A 15,354-nucleotide genomic window follows, 5' to 3' on the forward strand; every position below is an offset into this window, starting at 1 on the left:
GTGTTGTGTATAATATAATACGCCATGTATTGGTATTCCTTACTTATTTACCGTCACATTTGTTTACGTTTTGTGTGATTTGAATTGAAAATATAAATGCGTCTGTCTGTGCTGTGCATTCCCTGGTAAAGTCTGGACCATACTAAATAGAGAACAAGTCGCTCTCTACTAAAACACATTTGTAGTTTGAGTTATACTGTTTTGAACATATGCCGAATTATATGATGTTTGTGCTAATTTAGAAGGATTTGACTTACGTCTTTTCGCATATACTAAGGACTATAATTTAACTCTCTTGATTTTCGTTCCAACTACATGATTTTTTTATATATTTTCTCCCGTAGTTCCTGGCGTCGATTTCACAAAAAGTCGTAAGTGTAAAATTGATCGTAAGTAATGACGAAACAATGCTATTTTCCGTTATGAGGTCATTACTTACGATCAACTTTACACTTACGACATGTTTGTGAAACTGATGCTAGGTCAGTCCCTTCTTCATGATATCCGTCAATTCTTAACAAAGTAGATGGGTAAAATACATTTCCATTTACTTAAACTTTCATCGGACAATACACATCCACTTATTTTTAGGATATGAAAATGTCATTTACACATTTAGGTTATAACTTTAGTAATGACACAAAGAGCTTCTTATGTAAACCCTACTCAAAGTCAAGAGACTAAAATGTTTGTAGAAATAATTTAATACAAACAATCTCCAAGAAACGAACATCATGCGTTTGTGCTAAAAATCAGTAAAAAATCAATTAAAACGCCTTGACAAATAAATATTAAAGTAACGACAACGTCAATATTGTGGCAGTGAAAGACAATGGCAATCGGTCCATTCGGCTATTTTGCAGTGAAATGCAACATAAATCAGCCCATATCGGATCACTTACAATATAAGGGTTAAGTAAATCACCTTTAAAAATATTTGTAAGTTTATCAACGAGTGATATACTTTTTGACCGTATTCAAGGTTCACAATGTAAGTTTATAATACAAAAAAAAAATGAATAGATATTACGTAATTGCTATACCACAAATGACCGATTAAGTTAACGCTAACTCATTAATCTCATCAAGCAAGTAAATATGTTAATCAATATTGATGACTTTATGCATGCTTGCAATTAAATAATTCACGCTCGTAAAACATGTTGTCTATTAACTAAACTGGGAAGGTAAAGTAAAATGATTTTTAGTGGGAAATTATGTGATGATTGAGAAGCTTCATGAGATGTTTTTGTGCTTGTTGTGTAAAATGGATATATTGGGTAATATATCGCAACTTTGAAAATCATTCTTTTTTTCTTTGTTGGTGTTTTCCCTTTGTTGTTTTATCGTTTCAAAGCATTTTATGGAGTCAGAGATGAATTGTTACTGATTCATTAAAGTTGATTGTTAAATTTAAATTGATCTTCAATAATAATCAGGCCAGTTCTAAATAACTTTTTTGGCCTAGTGATGATGAATTTGTCTGAAATTCTATTTTTCAAAAGGAAGTCAAGATTTAATTTGTTAATAACAATGACACAATCTAAGGATAACGACTAGACATACAAAATGAAAATCCACAGCAATGTTCAAGAACAAATTATAATAACGCGTATTATGGGAGCAAAGTAAAAGATCAACCGGATTTCACTATATAAATGGGCACATTGACCAGGTGCACCGGTCTTGTTAAAATCGCAAACTGTTTAACGAATAGTTGGAGCGTTCTTTTCACACTTATATAAAACCTTTGAAATAAGTTTAAAAGCTTTCTGTGGAACCGTTAGCCCTGCCAGCAAAAAAATAAAAAAAAAACTAAGGCTAAAATTGTACACTTATTTATTTACAATAAACTTTTAATTGTTATTATGTGCTTTGGGTATTTGATAAAGCTTTAGATATTGAGATGAAATACATGTGACGACTAAACAAATATGATATTCGTATTTATCTTACGTTCAATAACGTTTGTTGATCACTTGAGATTAGACCAATTTGATATATGTCTCTTATAAATGACTCTGTGTTGTTTGTGGCGAAAACATATGTCGCTGATGTCTAGTGCACGCATTTTTCACAGTTTGAAAATTAAATAGAAGGAAAATAAATGGATTTGCAGCACTATTAAGTGGCGCTAAGCTTTGTATAAATGCATTTATAGCAATTATCTTCTGTGATCTTTGATTTGGGATCTGTCCATACACAAACAGTAGATCAAAGACAAAATATGGACTCCAGCACAGAATATAAGCTGAAAAAGTAAAGTTAATCGGTCAATATTTTCAAATAGTTTTCAATAATTACACTTTTGTATTATTAAAAATACGGAAAAAAGAGAGCGTGAATACTGTTTTACAAGACTATAACTACGTAAAGCAAGTTCACTAGTTTATCAAAAAGAAATGTTTCGTATGGTATGTATTATTTCAAACTTAACGTAATGTCATTAACAGATTGCAAAACGTGTCCACTGAAACGTCGTAGTTTACAAAAGAAAAGCTGTCTTTTAAATAGCTTTCTATATTTACACTTTTGTATTATTAAAAAGAACAATATGAAAAAGAGGGGGCGTTAATACTGCTTTACAAGACTATGACTAAGTAAAGCAAGTCCACTAGTATATCAAAAAGAAATGTTTGGTATGGTATGTAGTATTTCAAACTTAACGTAATATCATTAACAAATTGCAAAATGTGTCCACTGAAACGTCGCATATACAAAAGAAAAGGGCATAACGTTTTTTTTCAGTAACATACTGCACTAAATTGAAAAAAAAATCAAATACTCGTTTCATATAATAATAATGACAAAGGAACACGAAAGATGTAAAACATTAGTAGTTCTACACTATCGCAAATACAAGGTGTTATTTCAACGTGTTTGTTGTACAACAAATATCGCTATTATCATATTTTTTAAGATAATTTTAACTTACCTAGAACAATAACAAGAGTCATTTTTATTGTTTTTATTTTGGCTTTTGGAATAACACCCCTTGAACTAGTGGCGTGTTGTGTCCATCTAACTTTTTTTTCTTTGGTTTTGGTAATTGTTTGACCATCTAAAATAAAGTATTCTCGTTGAATTGACCAGTAAATAAAGTATTCTCGTTGAATTGACCAGTAAAGGAAGTATAAAACGCATTTAAAGATTGATCAACAACGATCATAAAACCTCTTTATATGATAAAAGTGGAAAATCAATTCATGTTTGACTAATACTTCGATTACATGCTACTGCGTACACTGCAATTACTTTTTATGTCAACGTTCCATTAATGACGTTCGTTTTTTTTTTTTTATATATATATAGTGAGATAAAATGTCACCTTAACTTGACAAGCTGACGACAGAATAAATTTTAACAGATGAAAATGAAGTGCATTTAGGAGGTAGAAACACTTTGATTTTGACTTGTTAATGCTTTTGAAGTATGGTTAGTTTATTGTTTGATTTCTAGTTATCCATTTTGCGAAATTTAAAAAAAAATGAGACCCTTACCACCTGGACTTTTATCAAATCAAACATAACTTAGCAAAAACTATCCAGTAGTCTCTTCATTCATTACTATGGTACAGTACTTATTTTGGGTAAATTTCCATTCTGTGGTATGAGAAATCACTGGAACGTTTGTATTCATCATTTTACACCTATTCTCATGTAAGCATCAAAGTAACTTGATTTCATTCTGTTTCATATGAAAGCTTGCTAGGATTTAGTGAAATTGAATATGTAAGAAATATATCATTGATATCAATTCAAGGTTTTTAGTATTATCATACCTTTATTTACAACATGGTATGAGAATCCGTTTCGATTTGACTCATTACCAACGGAGAAGGTCGACTTCCTCCATATGACAACAACAATGACAATATAACAAAAGGCAATTATTACTGCTGGAATGATGAAAAGTGATGTAGCCACCAGCGAAAGATATAACTGAATAAGAAAAAAAAAGAATATTTGTTTTAAATGAAGCATAACAATAAACCCAATAATCTAGCAAAGTTGATTGTGCTTAAGCTCATTACAATATTATGTGAAGAAAGTAAGAAATGTAGATAGCATACATGTTGTTAATTTAAATGAAGTATTTGTTGGTAGCAAATGATAGATAAGTGACATACAATATACACTTGTGATTACAATGAATCAGAAATCCATTTGTACTTTGACCCATTTTAGTTTTTTTTTTTTTTTTGGTCACACAAGTAACTTTTTTTACGATGTAAGCAATTTTAAAGCTCTGAAGTAAGTATTTTAATGCATTATTATCAAACGAACAAAGCTGAAGCTGAAAATCAAACTGAAGATAACCTTTTTTTTATTTCTTAAACATACAATAAAATGTAAGGCCCATATGAACATGTGCTTGTAAAAGAAGCAATACATATTTTATGATACTCTATTTTGTATTTACGCAGGTAGTTAAGACATGTATTTTAACAGAGACAATTTGTTCTATTTTACACGGAACCCATTTGCTCTTTGTAAAATTCTGAAAACTCAGGAAATTCAGGTAAAAACTGTAATAAAATACTAAGTACTTCTACAATCGAAACTTCAGTTGCATGCATTGTTGATTTACCTGCCACATCCATGGTTCTTTAAAGTGTATTAAACAGTGTCTTATGTTTCCGTCGTCTTGAATGAAAAAGAGGAATAGTATCGGAGAAGCAAACAATGCTGCTAATATCCAGGTTGCAGAGATTAATGCCCGACTTCGTCCTGAAGGATGCAAATTAGATATACTTAAATTACACTAGATGAAAGCAATAAACATAAAGATTACTTTTTTTTTCGTTTTGTTATCATATTTATAAAATTATTTATCCAAAGTTTCCTTTGTAAACTATATCACTGATAAAGTAAAATAAACTCGGTAATTTCACTCTGATATTTTCCCGACAAAATGATATAATACAAACACCTATCCGCAGGTTCAAAAAATAACAAACAGAATAAATACTGAGAAAATCAGATAATAAAAACAATAATCACAAGGTTAACCGAAATGTAATTACTCATTTAAAACATTGTAAGATTGTTCAAGGTAGATGCATGTGCATATTCTGCGCTTTAATCGGCAATCGTGATCATATTTTCCCCGCTCACTCTTTCTATTTAATCATCATATTTTGATATCTAACCTTTGATAAAAAAGCAATTATTGGACAACATGAACAAGAAAAAAAGAAGCAATATTAATCGTGTAAACTTTATAATTAAGTAGATGTGCGACATACACGAAATCTTATTCCAAGATATGGGACCACATACTTAAGTTGCTAACTAAATAACGAATGGCTGTGATTAACATCTAAGAAAAAAAATGTTACGAAAAAGGTTCTACCTCGCCCGTCACAAGCCCGACCAAAGATCATCCACCTGACTAACATTCACCATTTTATAAGCGAAAAATAGTCGTAATAAAAAAAAAAAAAAAAAAAAAAAAAAAACTCACTGTTTCCTGGTCTTTGAAGTGGACGAGCAACAACAGTAAGCCGGTCAATGCTTAGCGACACCAATGAAAATGCGGAAGCGTATGTCGACATAACATGTAAAAATTTAACAATCTTGCAGGCAGCATCACCAGTTTCCCATGTAATCGTTATTTTCCAAATGACATCGGTAAGCACAAGGAATAATCCTACCATCAAGTCTGTTAACATAAGAATATCAACAAAAATATATGTTTGTAAACTATTATGTTTTTGGGTTATAATATCAGATATAAGGTATTTAAGATATGTTGAAAACACAACTTATTTGCCTTTATTTATTTTACAAAAAACAATTACATATTGCATAACCATTTTTTATATGTTTTTTGTTGTCAGTAGTGAAATGGAAATTGTTCAGATTGTAAATGAAATTGTAATTGTTTTATATCTGGGGACAAAAAAATAAGTTGGTATTAATATTCAATTGAGTTTGCCGAATTTCATATTCGCCTGCATCTTTGAAATAATTAAAAAAATAACGCTGAATGTTAACATGATAGTTTTGTTTTTCATTGGTGACAGCCCTTTGTTTTCAAATGAAAGTATTTAATACTGAGTTACGTTTAGTTATGTTTTTACCTTTATCAACTCAGATAGAGTCATGATCTTGAAAAAGATAATTAAAAAAACTAACGCGTAAAGTTAACATGATGTCACTGTGGTAGTCATCAATACATATTCTAAGGATTCCCCACTAATTCAGCCAATTGATATGCATGTTAAGGGATTACATTGTTTGTTACTTAAAAAAATATCACATGATAATTATAAGTATTCTTTGAAAGATAAGAATTCAGAGGATTTATTTTGGTGTTAAACACAAAAGAAGAGTAAAATTCCCCATACGTTTTCTTTTTGTACCGATTATTTGCCTTTGTAAAAGATAGCAGGTAATGTTTCTTGAACATTGATTTTTTTGTTGCATCGTTGTATCATTATCTTTTAATGAAGGATTTATTTGTAAAATAAGACTTGCTTGTATGATATCAAAGAAAACTCAAGTAGTTTTAAGTATCAATGATATTTGGTTAAACGAGAAGTAAAAGTATAATTGCTTTCTTGGAACTATAGTATTATACAAGTATAGAAGATTGTAGGATGTTTTTACTATTATAACATGTTTAGAAAGATAAGCTTTGAATTTGTCCTCCATCGTTAACATGTATGGAAAGATAATATGTTAATTCGTCCTCCATCTTTAGTTTTTTGCACTAGATTTCTTTGGATAATGCTGTAACGCACGAACATGTATTATATTGTACAATACTAATGTCTTAAGACCCAATTATGTATTAATTATATAATGTCAACTTCGGCAAGAGGTATGATATAGATAAATTGTTGATATGGTATTTATTGTATCTTATAATTCAAGTACATTCCGAGTAAGGATGTGGTATAAGGTATACGATAAAGGCTTAGGATGCGATATAGTATGCAGTTTATGCGTACGGAGTGTTATAAATAAGGTATGCAATATGTGTAAAAGATAAAAGGTTGAAATAATTAATCAAATTGTAAATAGGAAATCGGCATATTCTTAACTTTAATATATGATATATCATCATATATGTTTTATTATGATTTGATTGCACATACGGATATATAGCTGTTTGGAATAGGTAATTTCCATAGTATTCGGCCCGTGCAGGTCCGGGTGTTCAAAGAATAAGCCTGCAGCAGGGATAACCTTGTCGTAAAAGGCGACTAAATAGCGCTCAGAAAGGTAGCCGGGGGCTATGTGCTCTGTCAAGAGAGCAACTGGGATGTGTGCCCCAGGTGGTGGAATGAGGTACCCCTGGCGAGTAACATGCTGGGGTTGTCAGGCTATAATACGGAAAACCTGACCGCAAACCAAAGTGGTGCACCGTGTTGGGAAAGATGCCACGTTCCTCGCACGTTAAAGAACCTTGCTGTGGTAGTCGATAAGATTAGGAAACTGCGCGCTCCGCCACAGGAGGCTAAATTGCCTGAACTTACCCATCGCTGTTCATCGTCTGAATATAGCTGATATATTGCTGCTTGGACGTTAAACCCCAACAATCAATCAGTCAATCCATCCATTATTTTCCACGAATTTGAAAACTAAAACTTTTGCTTATGGAACCATCTAAAGGAAGGCCGATTTAAATTAGAAAGAAAAAGAAACTTGATACAATATTTGTATAACAGAGACATGAGTGATTATTAATGTCATAGGTATAGTCAAATCCATAATTATTAATTGAGATGCTTCAAGAGATTTCTTTTATATAAAAATCTATTGATTTGCACCCACCTGCACATGCAAGATTTGCCATGAATAGATTCATCCTTGACTTTATCTTCCCGGAGAGGAACAGCACTGCCAATACTGTACAGTTTCCAACAACAATCAGCGTAAAGAGAACGATCAGAAATGACACTTGTTCAGTCTGAAAATATAAACAAGGGTGATATAATACAAATACACATACATGTAGCACTCTTCAGACTAATAACCATTTTCGTATTTTCCAAGTGTCCATCCGTGGTCATATCATGATTGTAAAACCCTCAATAATTTATCTGCTCTCTTGAAAAAGGTGCTATTTTTTTTCTGAGTGTGACAGTGTATTTGGGAACAAAGTTTAAAACAAACAAAAAAAAAAACAAAAACAAAAACAAAAAAAACAAAGAAATACACAGGCGAATCGCAATTCGACTCGATATAATTGCTTTACTTATATCGGACACGCAAAATTCAACCTTGGTTACGAGTACAAATGTATATGTCTACATCATTTGAAATTTGATAATTTCCTAATAAACACTAGGTCCGAAATTGTCAAATTAATTTAGCGATTTCAATTTCGATGTTTACAATCTTTGTAACTTTGGTTCGTTGTAAAAGCACTTACATATTAACAGATTCTCAAAAAGCTTGTAACAGATTCGTTGTCTCAACACACAGGAACCACTCCATTATATCTTATAGATAAAGGTCAAGAGTCAATGATATTACAATCAACAAAATGAACATTGAATCAATTGTTTGAAAGATATTTGGTACATAACATTTCTATTAACAATCAAATGCACCAGTATAGTATTCCTAAGAGTGTAATTTGTAATGCATCTTCACGGTTGCTGGTAAATTCTAATAATTTTACGGCCATGCAATCAGCGCACCCGCAGTGTCAATGGTTTGATTGAAACTGAAAGCAAAGGAGATATTTGTAACGTTATATAAAACAATTAAAAAAAAGTAAAGGACAGAGACCGATAGTGCGCTATTACATCGGTTCTCGATTTTTACAGATTGTATGAAATAATGATGCATCTATATCATTAAACACAATACCGAAACAAGGAACAGTGGCTGTATTTGTTTATCCTTTTTCATTAGTGACCAAACGACACTTTGTTCGGTTGTACTTTTTTCTAAAGTAGTTTTTCTTTCTTAAATTACAGATATTTTTTTCACAATTTAGATGAACATGGATGCCATGGTATCAAACCAGCAGAACATCGAGCAGAACATCAATGAAAACGTTCACTCCATATGACCATAGATGAAAGTCAGGTCACTAAACATATGTTGGTAAAAGTTTACATAGTTGTTTTTGTAATTGTCGTGCTGGGCATAGAAGTTATGCCTGATATTCATATCTCAACAAGATCATACATTAACAAGGAGTAGCAAAAATAAGGGGACACACTGATAATCGGTATGACTGTCGAATTTACTATGAAACGACCTCGATCATAAGATAAGGTCACCCCTAGCATATAGATTCAATTTTAGAGCTTATTAGAGCTATAAAGAAAATTGATATAGTGTCTATTTTAACAAATATTGTTTTTCTGTAAAAAAACTTCTGTAATGTGCAATAAGGCGGTAGTAATACTAATTACATTGTAAAGCTGAATGAAGTATTCGATTCATCTGTAGACAATTGTTTAATGATTTGAAAACGATCTATTTTAAACTTCAATGTATGATACTACGTGGTGATCGAGGTACCGGAATAACTACTTAACGTAAATTTAAACAGACAAATCAATAAAATAGAAAAATAACAACAACAATAAAACAAAAACTAACAAACTGAACACAACAGAACAAAACAAAGAGAGAAAAAAAAGACAGAACAGACTACGATAAACAACAAACTCGTTTCTTTAATGTTAGTAGAAAAAATATTTAAACGCATAACAAAAATATCCTTTTGCTAAGGGGATTATTAGTCAGAGTACAAAACATAGAAAACAAATACTTTATACGAAAAAGAATGCCACATGAAATATCATTGAAGTCTGCAAGCGATTGATTTGTCTTCACGCCTCAAAATATTTCAAGTTTGCATCCGTAAACTATTTGTTAATGGCAGTAGAGATCAATCCATATAAAAGCTACAACCATAAATTAAATGTTGACTTTAACTGATTTTTATTGAATTTTAGATGAATTAGAGAACAATACCAGCAGATAAAAACGGATTTTTCGGATGTTATGACAAATCTAATCGATGTTTTCGAGGAGATAGCGGATTATATTGTAATCATACATATTTTAATCCTTTTGAAGAATTTTTTTCATTGTAAAAATACAAGAGAAATTCAAAATACAATTAAAGTAACAAATGTCAATGGTCACGACCTGATATAGGCCTAGTTATGGTATTTGAATAATTTGCATTTATAATACTGTTTATGTTACCATTAGTGGAAATAACGTATACAGTTCTTGAACTGATCCGCGCAACGATTTCACAGATCGATGACCGATGACCGATGACCGATCTGATCGCGGTTTGTTATGTAAAATGACGTATAATCTGTTTGGAATAAAGTAAACTTTAATTATAAGTTGATGTTTATAAATCTATTACATTATGTAAATATGTGTTAAATTGACAAAGAAAACATAAAAAAACCGTAAAATACAGTGACCGCTCTATGGTCACGTAATGCAATCACCAGTATGACGGATCGGTTTGACGGATCGATGACTGACCGGAAATTGATCGGGTATCAATGAACGATCGCAATTTTTGTTGCACGGATCGGTTGAGGTACTGTATGAAACATTTAAACTGCGCTAGTATTTATCAAGGAAACATAGTTATTTGCATACATTTTTCGCAGTATTCGCAGTATTCAAAATGTTTAAAAGCAAAATACAAACGTATTATTCCGCGTTTGTAACCTTCAAAAACAATCCTAAGTTAGTCACTCTAGAGTATCGAATGCAGAACGTTACTTACGACAAAAATAGAATGTACAAGAATATACTTTTGAGCTTTGTACTCACAATCTAGTATATAACACCCCACTTGTAGCGCATATACCGAATACTAGAATGGTCTAATGATTGCATTCAGGACCTATTAATAGGTTATATTGTTGCATCAGAAAATTATCTAGTTGGTTAAATATTATTCTTTGTCCCTGGATTGCATTCTTTTGATTACCTCTATAACTTTGGTTCCTTTGATTTCTCTTTGAAAGAATAATGCAAACTCATTATATGTAATACACCCTCGAAAAGGCTTCACATTTCCATTTTGTTCTTAATTAATGAATTTTATGGGTCTATAAAATGAAATGTACAATCAATCCAAATCTTTTCTTATGAAATAATTCACATTAAAAACTCAGTAGTCTTTGTTGTATCCTTTACAGCGTTATTTCCCTTAATTTTGAGCTCCATAATATGTTTTTTTTTTGTAATTTATATCTCCTATTAACAGGGATTATATGAATGTTAATTTCTGCTTAATATAACATTTTAAACGATATATCAATGATCCAAATATGTAGTCATTCTAACCATTAATCACATTTTGCATGATTCTTAGCTGGAGTACTACATCAGACTTTTCCTTAATATTATGTTTGAATCGGTCATTTAGTGTTTATCTATGCATCTTTCAAATCTAAATAACACAGTTTATAGCACTGGGTACATCATGGGTTTATCCGTTTAAGGGTTTTAAGTACTATCGTGACGATTGAAATCCTAAGAAAGAGCTTCCCTGTGTACAAATTCATTTCGATGAAAACTCTTCTTAATCGGTGCACCATTTAGTCATAAAAACAACTTGAAATCCCAATACCCTTCGCCTTTTTTTCTCTTCTGTGAGAGGTGAATGTTATAGCATTTTTAGATTTTCAAAAATAAATAATTTGTGCATATCTAATAAACAACAATTTTGGGCATACAGAAATGTAATGTTTGCTTCGATTACCGTTTTAACAGTCAAATTGTCAATTTGGTTTCCAAAGCACGTTCATTTTAGCTTTGTCAAATCCTGTAAAGCTTAATTGAAAAGTTTAATTTCTTTATCTCCGTTCATGTATAAATTTAATTTCATTCGAACCTTCAGTAATGGATTTCGTGCATTCCCCTGATTGCAAAAGCGGAATAATATATATATATAGTGTAAGAGTACACTTTTTTCAAACAAACCAATAACATCATACGTATTTTCATATCTTAAATCAGGAAGATGATTGCCAAAACGTACAAGTGTTAAATATTGAGAATAAAGTTAGAAGCATTGAATTAAATGCAAATTATTAGTATTCACATGAAACCAATGTCATGATATCGATTGCGTTTTGGCGATTTTACAAATTTCTATCTATCATATTATTTCTTACACGAACGAAAACATGTACAAATTTCTATAGTATTGTTGACATGTCAAAAGGGTTTATGTTACGGTATCTAGCATTCGAAGAATAGTTTTATTATAAAGTATGTATTGGGAAGACATGTAGGTATGAAAAAGTACATTTACATATTGAAGTTCAGTGACCTTCATTTTTTTTCAAATTAACAGTAGGCCAATAACATGAATAAATAACAATGGAATACCTTACACAAATGTTACAATCAATTTAGTTACGTTGTTATTCACACATTAAGCGTCTCTCTTTGCAAGAATCAGAGAGTGGGTGAAAAAAGGTATGAACAAGAACCACCTTTTTCAATGTTTAATGCGACTATTAACACCATCAGAATCAAAGGAAAAAGTCAAAAATTTTCATATTATTAGGGTAAACTGGATTATGATTTCATTGATATACACTAAAAAAGAACATTTCAGGAGCATATTACTCTGTCAAAACCTCATTGTTTTACATTCTTCATTTTACATATCAAAATAATTAACCATACGAAATGCTAGAAATAACGTTAAATCTATTTAAGGCAAAATAGAAAAAAAAAAAAAAGAAAGATGTATTCGTTAAGTGCCACAAAAAAGTGGTTCAATGCGAAATATAAATAAAATTGGAAGCCATTATTTAGCTCCAGTTCCCATAATCCTGTCGTAAATATTCCTGATTGTTGACATCTGCCTAATTCTCAATCGAAAAATCGGTCATATCCTTTTTTTCGCAGTGAGAATAACTATAAATCAAGTATTACTAAAGCCCCATGCAGGTCCGGGTGTTAAAAGAATAGGCCTGCAGCAGCTCTAAGCTTGTCGTAAAAGGCGACTAAATAGTGCTCAGAACCCTAGCCGGGGACTAGAGCGCTCTGCCCACAGAGCAACTGGGATGTGTGCCCCAGGTGGTGGAATGGGTTACCCCTGGCGTGTTACATGCTGGGGTTGTCAGGCTATAATACGGAAAACCTGACCGCAAACCATAGTGGTGCACCGTGTAGGGAAAAATGCCACGTTCCTCGCAAGTTAAAAAATCCTACTGTGGTATTCTCCCGGAGTAAGAACCAAAGGGCTCCGCCACAGGAGGCTAAATTGCCCGACCCTACCCACCTCTCCCTATTTCCAGTGGCAATCAAAATTTGTCGACACCATTGTCCTTGTGTCCCATCCCTTTTTCATTTCATCATCATTTCATGTTCATTTTATCATCAATTTCATGTTCATCGTCTGAATATAGCTGAAATATTGCTGGTCGGACGTTAAACCCTCAACAAACAAACAAAAAAATTATCATTAAGTATTTACTTGAGTGCCAGAGCTTTATATGGTTTTCCATCAATAGTGATGCACGATTTGTGTGTGTGTGTGTTTTTTTTTCATGAATACATTAACCATGAGAATGAAAATGAAGAGAAATAAGTCAACAAAACATTCGAAACATTTTTTATTTAATCACTATTTCCTTCATGAGCATATTGATAACAGGAAAAATTGAAGCAATATGTTCACAGAGCTTATGAAATTGAAAAATAATTTTCTCCTACAAAGCTGAGCATATACAGGACAATACTGTAAAAACAAATTGATGGGATAGATTTAGTGTGTTATATGTTCAACCAATGAACAGTATGAACAAAGTCATAAACCGAAGCAACAAATAGTTTAAACAAGTGTTTGTTGATAGCTTAGTTACCTGATTACTTCTGCAGAATGATCAAGCATACACAATAGTCACATTATTACTTAGATTGTATATAAGTAAAACTACAGATAATAGGGGATGATAATGTCCGAGAGTCCAAGTAATGACCTCACATTGTTTGGCGCCGAATGATTTTATTTTTTAAGACAAGACAAGTTAATTGATTTTTAAAGGACCACAATTGTTCCCACACTTACCCACTTTCTACACATTTAATATTTAGATTTCAGCTCAATAACACACACACACACACACACACACACACACACACAACAACAACAACAACAACAATGAATTTCACAAATGTTAAGGGTAAACAAATTTGGATATCACGTAATTGTGTCAATAATTTCATTTTTGTTTAATTTTCGGACGATGACATTTTGATCATTACAATTATGTACCTGTGTATCACTAAAAAAATGTGTTATATAATTATTTTTAGTTACGCATTGTTCGTGTAAATAAAAAACAAAATATCTTGTTGATGTGTTACTCCCGATGCTATGTGATGTAGGAAGAATTCAGAACAAACAATATCTTTTATGATAAAAGTTTGACAAGAAAATATCACCATTACTTGGCTGCAGCGACATACTCGTATTAGAAGTTGTTTAGAATTTTGCTATCGGCTTTACCATGAAACATTTTCCTAATTAAACTTGTTTGATTAACTATGCATAATTATATAAATAGAAGGGTTGGAATTGAGGGAAATAACATCTACAAAAATAGATTTTTTTTTTTTTAAATACGAAACATTCTCTTTGCCTTAAAGGATATCAATCATTTAAGAAAAATACAAACCTAATGTTAAATATAATATTTAATTTACAGTCACGTATTCATTTCAATTTAGATGCAATAAGTTATCGCTTTCTCCATAGGGAAAAAGGAAATAACAGAGTGTTGAATCATTGCATTGGAAACAGCGTAAGTCTAAAACATAGCTGTAGAAGTTTAATTACACTTTCCAGAACTACAATTAACGAGAGAAACATGCTATGAGAACCATATTACAGTCCAGCTAACCAACGTCAAGACATTGCCTGCAATATTAGGTTTAATATTCCTATTGGATACAATGTTATTAATATAATGATATGTTTACAATTTTTAGTTTGATCGATTTGTTTTTACATCATTTCAATAATCTGCCAACTTCACAGCTTAATTTTTCAATGACATTTGAAAACAAACAAGGTGATTTAGTGCATTTATTCCCTTACGTTTTGTTTGATCAAGATGGTCGAAGATAAATATCTTAAACAAAAGTTTCTATACAAATATAAGAAAACAAAGGAGGTGTTGTTAAGTTTAGACGATATTTACAATGGAATTACGAAAATGAAAAATTTCGTTTTCTGACTAGATTCTTTTTTTTTTGTGTGTGTATTTTTAAATGATGTTGCTTCAGTACTTCTTATAGTAACCCCAACCACCAATATATATATAGAAAGTTCTAAAAAATTCCCAACGATGTTAGAACTGTCAAACGATGCAAATTT

General features: G+C 31.5%; 1 protein-coding gene across 2 annotated transcripts in view; it reads right to left on the reverse strand.

The window, feature by feature from the left end:
• Positions 1-1,822: 1,822 nt before the first annotated feature.
• LOC148599688 (cardioacceleratory peptide receptor-like) overlaps positions 1,823-15,354 on the reverse strand; it is a 49,809-nt gene continuing 36,277 nt past the window's right edge. For both annotated transcript variants that reach the window (XM_088558559.1, XM_088558560.1), the window contains exons 2-7: positions 7,785-7,920; positions 5,467-5,664; positions 4,591-4,730; positions 3,782-3,941; positions 2,936-3,061; positions 1,823-2,251 (exon numbers count right to left, since the gene is read on the reverse strand). In XM_088558559.1, the coding sequence (XP_088414685.1) occupies positions 2,010-2,251; positions 2,936-3,061; positions 3,782-3,941; positions 4,591-4,730; positions 5,467-5,664; positions 7,785-7,920 (1,002 nt within the window). In that variant the 3' untranslated portion in view covers positions 1,823-2,009. The remainder of the gene's footprint in view (positions 2,252-2,935; positions 3,062-3,781; positions 3,942-4,590; positions 4,731-5,466; positions 5,665-7,784; positions 7,921-15,354) is intronic.

This window comes from Perna viridis, chromosome 13, assembly GCF_037379345.1.
Source record: "Perna viridis isolate PV_CMFRI_1.1 ecotype Kerala chromosome 13, ASM3737934v1, whole genome shotgun sequence".
NCBI classification, from domain to species: Eukaryota; Metazoa; Mollusca; class Bivalvia; order Mytilida; family Mytilidae; genus Perna; species Perna viridis.